Genomic DNA, 6,917 nt, shown 5'->3' with positions numbered 1-6,917 from the left:
GGTTATTCAGATGTAGATTATGCTGGTTGCCTTGATAGTAGGAAGTCCACATCAGGTTATATCTTCCTATTGGCTAGTGGAGCAATTTCATGGAGGAGCACAAAACAGCATATTATTGCCTGCTCTATTATGAAAGCTGAATATATAAGCTGCTCGAGGTTTTTTCACATATTCTATGGTTGAGAAAATTTATCTCAGGGTTCGGAGTTATGGATTCTATTTTCAAGCCGTTGAGAATTTATTGCGATAATTGTACTACAGTTTCTTTCTTGAATAGTAGCAAGATGACCAATGCAAATAAGCACATTGATGTTAAGTATCTTGCTGTGAACAAGAGAATTAGTAGTCATCAGATATCTATTAATTTTATTGGTACTGCTTATATAATAGCCGATCTTTTGATGAAAGGATTAGTACCCAAAGTTTTCAAAGAGCATATAAAAGTTAAATGCATTTGTTATTAGAATATTTAATTTATAATAGATACTTATTTTGAGATCTCTTAATGGTTTGATGACTGCTATTGCTTCTGTTTAATTATTGTTTATATACATTATGGTTGACTTTTGTCAAAATTAAAGTAAACAGAAATGTCATTCATATGACATAACAGTGGGACCATTATTATAGGCATTATGATTTTTGATAGCCTATATATTTTAGTATATAAGATTGGGTTAAGTGAGAATTATTGATGTCATGATATATGGAAGGAGTATGTCAATTGAGATGTATAACCGTCATGATCTGCATTAATGGTTTTTACTTAGTCAAAGTATAGAGGATCTTTCAAGGAATAGATAATTGGATAAATTTTTAAAAAATGAGTGCGCACTCGTCGGTTAATTTCAAAATTTTGATTTAGGACTATTGTTTTTGAAAATTAAAATATTTTTTAAAAAAATAAAATATTTTCAGAAAATCAAAGAGTTATTTTTAAGTGATAATATAGGCCAAGTAAGAGTATTGGATTTGACTCCTAATATGACCGAATTATCACTTAGTCAGGTTTAACTCTTTGGATCAGCCATGTCCTGAATTAATTACAGTGAGTCCAATTAATTAAAGAGTCCTACTCCTGATAAGACTTAGACTGGAAGTTCAACTCTAATTAGGATTAGGTCTTTTGATGGGACAAGATAAGTGCATGTACAAATAGAGGTGGCCTAATCCCTTTTCTCCAACTCTCAGTGGGGTGTGATGATTCCCATCGATCATCTACATTAAGGAGGAGGGTGAGGAGAGAGAAGATCAGCCACCCACGAAGAAAGATCAGATGCTTTGCGGGATATGTGATCATCGTATTGGCGAGACGATGGTGCAAAGTATGATTTATTTATGATTTTGATTTTTGCATGAATATCGGAGCACGATTCAGGCATAAAGGAATTAAATTATTTAACAATTGCAGCATTGGTCTATGTAGGATTGGAGATGGCTCATCGTAGTATGTATGATTAGATTTGACTAGATTTGGATCCTTATCCTGATGAAGATGTTAGGATTTAAATGAAGTGTGTTAGGATCCATGCACACATATGTTTAGTCTTATATCAGCTGTGCATTAGATAGATCTTGCATATTTATACAGAGCCAAGAAATCCAAAATATTCCTCCTTAGCTAGCCTTTTTAGATGAGGTTGTGGGTTATTGCAAGAACACTCGAGCATTATTTTTCCATATAGTCGAATTGAAGGTTACCAGTCTGTGTTCCTTAATAATACTTTTGCTCTTGACAGATGGCGTGTTCACTATTCCAATGTAAAAGATGAGAACCCCGTTATACCCACTCTGGATTTTTTATGTTTAACATTCATCTTCTATAATTCACTGTGTTTCTACTGAAACATTTTGGCATGCTTTAGCCTTGTGATAGAACAAGACTTTTGTGTTTGCTAAGCTTTTGAGTTCACTCACATAGTCATCCCAACAATGGTATATAGCTGTCAGTTGGTTCTACAATATATATTATTAATTTTTACTGCTGCTGATGATTTATTACATGTTCTATGTTTTTTTTCCTCTCAATGACCTTTTTTGAGCGAAATTCTTTTTGGCAACTTGTCATTGCAATTCCTTATCACCATATATCATGGGGAAAGCATTATCTCTGGAGATCATAATGTGGTCTTTTGTTAGTTGATACTTAACATCCCTTCTTCCTGATGATTCCAATTAATGATTTTTTGCTGCTTGCATCTCTTTGAATCCTCTTATGAAGAACCGACCTTTGGTCCAGAAAGGTTATAGAAATCTGTCATTTTAATAGCCCTATCAAATCATGCTACCTTGTTTATTCAGTACAAGATCCAGGTTACTTATCAAGGGAAAAGACAATAGAGAACCACCAAAAAGGGTGCTTAGTTACTGCTCTATGGAAAGATGCTTTTTGATGCTATACTTCTTAATTTTCTTGAGAGTGACGGTTCCTGCTCCTAATTCAGGCTGCTTATCTAGTACATGTTCAGTAGGAGTTGTTGGGAAATTATTTTGTCTTTCAGACGTTATAAGAGTGTCATGCTAATAAGTTTTTGTCACAGAGAAAAATCTGATGAAATGAGAGTGTCATGCAAATAAGTTTTTGTCATGTAAATAAGTTTTTGTCACAAAGAAAACTCTGATGAAATGAGAGCATCATGCAAATAAGTTTTTGTCACAGAGAGAACCCTGACAAAATGATACATGTCATGCAGACAAGAATTAGTCAAAAGCATCTTGCAACCAACAATGCAATGCAAACTTTTGGGCTCTGGAGTGTAACAGTCACAAGTGATAAGATGATCACTCACCATTGGCATCATGGGCTAGCTGGGGGAGGGTGGAGCACTTTAAGCGTTGAATAAGAAAATCAACTGTGTATGACTGCTCATATGTTTTAATACCATGTTGAAGCATCACCCTGGCCAGGACATTGCAAATCCAAGTTGAGTTCAATTTAACCAGTGAGGAACCTTTCAGAATTATCTTTTTGTGCAATTATTTTCTGAATTACAATGTGAAAAATTCAGTAGGGCATTAAGTTTTCATATCCAAGCATTTTGATTTTGGAGGATCTACAAATAGAATTAACTTCATTATAGTCATAAACTCTTGATTTTCCTTAGATTTTATTCATGCCGCATCATATTTTGCAATTGTGGCATAATGAATTATGTTGTTTCTTTTTCATAAGAATTATAGGCCGTGTTTGGTTCTTGATTGAAATTGGAATAGGAATGGATTGGACTGAGAATCGGAATGACCGTATCCGCTGATATGTTTGGTTCATGACAGAATTGGAATCGAATTCGGCATGGAACTTGAATACTAGGGGAGAGTGTAGATTGGGTTTTGGGGAGATTGGGGCATTTCCCATTCCCCCATGGAACCAGAATGGGAATGGGACTCCCCCCAAACCAAACATCTCATTCCCATTCCTATTCCATGGTCCAACTCCTCCCAACCAAACACGCCCATAATGTAGTCCCCTCAGGATTAGAAAAATACTATTTGGCACATATATTTTATCAATGAAAATATTGGAAATCAATCAAATCACTAGTCAGCTAAAATGGAAAGAGCTTCTGTTACCTATTCCCATGATATAGTTTTTCTTTGTCTGAATCATCTCCCAACTGTATTCCTCAACATCGGATTTATTCACCTGCAGACTGGGTCATCCGCTTCTGTTCTTTGACTGTTTGAATGCATACCATTCCATCTTTTGTAGTTGCAGGCAAATGCTATTCATAAATCAGGATAAATATTTTGCATAGGAGGAGAGAAACTATGTCCATCTTTTGTTGACATTTTAACATGGTTTTTGGTTGAAGTCAATGTAGAGAGTTTGAGTACTTTAAGATGTGGGTTCATGTCAGAGCTTCCATGAACTTTTCAGAAGATCAGTCTGCCATGCACAAATTTAACATGCGCTGTCATTGTTAAGAGTCTCATGTTCACATTTGATGATGTTTGTTGTTTAATTTGTCAAAGGCCATGATATGTCCAATCATGCAACTTGTCTGTGTTGTGAATTATTTGTGGCTCCTGTCTGGCCTTTTGTTTTATTAGGACTCCAGCGCATAGTCCCAAAACTTAATTGGAAATTTCAGATCTACCAGAAACTGCAAATTTGTTAGGGAGGAACATACTAATTAATTCCTTGTTATTTCTGTTTACCAACTACAATGATGTGGACCATTGCAATCTAAGGAGGCTATCATGTCATGTTTAGATTCAAACACTGGAAGAGCCAAGGATGCTGCTTCAGGCCATCTTGTCTCATTCTTTCTTCTACATTAAAACCACTCTTCCTCTCATCTTGAAACCTCATGGTTATGTCTGGCACTTGAAATAGTCCCCACTCTTGGCTGTTTAATTTCACCGCACCAGAGTCGCTTGAAGACGAAGAAAAGCTTACTCCAGAATCTGAAGTAAATGATGCCTCTTCTTTCTTCCTTTGGCTTCTGTTGCTTCCAATTGCCAATGTCAGCTCTAAGTCGCTTTCTTCTTCGACCGCTAGCATCATATCTCCATCATCCTTTCCAATGTACTCTTCTGGTGGGAGTTCCAGATCAAGTGTCTGATGAGGCTTCCTCTGATCCAAGTAACTACTGTAACATGGTTGTTTTGAACCTCTCTCATTCTCTACATTCCATCTCTCAAGACCGGGTCGGTAATGCGCAGATGCCCGTTGCCTCTTCAGCTCAGCATTCATAATATCTCTCATCAACTGCTTCTGGACTCGGTACAGACGATGGAGTTCATGTACCTGAACCAGGAAAAAGAGCAAAGCTAAGAATCTGTCGAAATTTTGAAGTGATGGGCATAAAGGAAACATTAGAGAATTTAACATGTTTCACGTTACCTGGTGTCCGAATGTTTCTTCATGCTTCAACATAGCCATCTTCATGAATTCTTTGTCATACTGTTTCAGCGATCTCTCCATTGGTCTTTATAAACCGACTAATATAGATCAATTAAACTGTTATGTTGGCAGCTAGATGTGACAGGCAGAAAAATCTGAAGTGTTGCTTGCTTTTCTCCACCTCTTCCTTGGATTTGAGTGTGTTAGTTCTTGCAGCCAAATTGGCCTATTCCCTACACATAGTCACATTTTAATTTAATATTTTTACTGATTAATTATTCAGAGTAAAGACTAGCTCGGTAGCAAGCATAATAAACTAGCTTGGTAGCAAAGGATTTAATATGACATAAAATTTTGAGGCAGAAAGACATATCATAATAATAGGGGAAGTCACCAAGCAAGGAGTTAAAGGAAAGTTCTTCGAGGAAATCTTGCTTTAGCCAATCCAGGGTGGACAACTCACTTGTCTAAATCAATGTCATGGCTTAGCTAACGTTCAAACTCATCAACTTTGATTTGCAAGAGATTAGGTAAGATCTAAAAAAGATAGGTCACCTACTGGCCAACTGTTTTTTTTTTTTTTTTTTTAACTTTCATATCAGGCCCCTCTGGCTCAAAGTTGTCCTTTTCAGGAATTTGACATCATCTCTTAGATGCTTGATGCCAGTTCCAGAATCCAAAGTCCTCTCGAATGTCAAAGATCATATCTGGATCTGTAAAACTAGTACTACATAAATGTGATACAGAGAGCTGGTTGTTGGGCTAAAAAACTGAGTTCGATGATTAAACTTCAGTAAGCAGAGTGTATAGAGGGGTTTGGATGAATTTTTCTCCCAAATAATTCATCATAATTTGAGGACAGCACTGAGGATTCTTCAAAATAATCTCTTAAGATATCAAATCAAGAATTCCCTCATGTGGCTATCTTAGAACCTCATCTACTCAAAAACCAAGGGAGGACCGTTTCTTGGTTAATCTGAAGAAGAGATGTTTGGCTGAGAAAACAAGTTCAGAATTATCCATGTATATGCAGACAAAATTACAAATAATCTGACCCAGATGACAGTAGCAAAGTTCAAAAACAGTCGAAGAATTCAAATAGGTTATGGTTATAATCAAGTTAGTGATGTATAAATAACATCAAAAGAAAGTTTAGTGATGTGTAAAATGATTCTAGAAACAATTAAAAGAAACTACTGCATAACAGCATGATTTAGCAAACAACCCTCTTCTCTCTTGCAGACGCTTTAAATAATTTGACATGAATTCATGCCGCCATAACATTAGAATTTTTTTTAGACACAATCTTTTATGATCCACCAATACAGTAGAGATCTTCAACAACAAAAAAGAAGCAACTTAAAAGCAGCATAACTAAGATCTTCACTCAAGCTTGTCAACATGCAGCTAGGATGACCATGGAAAGAGAGAGACAAATAGGAAAAGTCTGAAAGAAAGCTCATGACCAGTGGAGGGAACAAGAGAGAAGGAAAGGGGGATCCTCACCTGTGAAATTCTATCAGCTGCAGTCAGAGGTGCATCCATAGAAAGGTTTGATCTCCTCCTTCTCATACCACCCTTTAGGCCACAGTTTTCTACAAAACAACAACTCCACACACCCAATCTTCTGAGGCAGGGGGAGGATTTAAGATTCTCTTCGCAGACTCTCACCAGAATATTTTAGTGGCCTCTCAAGGCATGCCAAACAATCCCAGTCCCTTGGCCAATGCAGATCAAGTATATGTGGGAGGAAAGATGCCCCCAGACAGTGCCAACAAAGGACAGCATTAAAATAAGGAGACCCACCTATTAATATTTATTCAAATCATGGAGCACTACTCCAAAAGAATCATTAAACACAGCTAAACCTGCCATAGTAGATCACATGTGCCCTGGAATTCTATGATCATCACCAGTTGTCTCAACTAATACATTATTGTCTCAAGGTCTACATATAGCCAGGACATCATATGATGAATTGTGGATCGATAAATGGAGGGTTACAAAGATGATCCATGGGATACGTTGCAAGTCTTATACATGTGCATTAGTTTGTCTGGCTCATAAGTTC

General features: G+C 36.7%; 1 protein-coding gene across 1 annotated transcript; it reads right to left on the bottom strand.

Annotated features, from left to right (window-relative positions):
- Window positions 1-4,110: 4,110 nt before the first annotated feature.
- On the bottom strand, window positions 4,111-6,672 carry LOC105032520 (uncharacterized). Its single transcript, XM_010906982.4, has 3 exons — window positions 6,353-6,672; window positions 4,847-5,079; window positions 4,111-4,750 (listed from the first exon to the last, which is right to left on the bottom strand). The coding sequence occupies exons 2-3, from the start codon at window positions 4,925-4,927 to the stop codon at window positions 4,199-4,201; spliced, it is 633 nt and encodes a 210-aa protein (XP_010905284.1). The 5' UTR covers window positions 4,928-5,079; window positions 6,353-6,672; the 3' UTR covers window positions 4,111-4,198.
- Between the last annotated feature and the right edge of the window lie 245 nt (window positions 6,673-6,917).

This window comes from Elaeis guineensis, chromosome 13 (genome assembly GCF_000442705.2).
Source record: "Elaeis guineensis isolate ETL-2024a chromosome 13, EG11, whole genome shotgun sequence".
Lineage (NCBI taxonomy): Eukaryota > Viridiplantae > Streptophyta > Magnoliopsida > Arecales > Arecaceae > Elaeis > Elaeis guineensis.
This window is presented reverse-complemented; position numbering and strand designations above follow the sequence as displayed.

What these genes read in the sequence shown, in the direction of transcription:
- LOC105032520 (XM_010906982.4), bottom strand. Translation starts at nt 4,927, where the DNA reads ATGGAGAGATCGCTGAAACAGTATGACAAAGAATTCATGAAGATGGCT. An exon ending in AAGAAACATTCGGACACCAG is followed by an intron (nt 4,751 to 4,846) that starts GTAACGTGAAAC and finishes TTCCTGGTTCAG; the next exon opens with GTACATGAACTCCATCGTCT.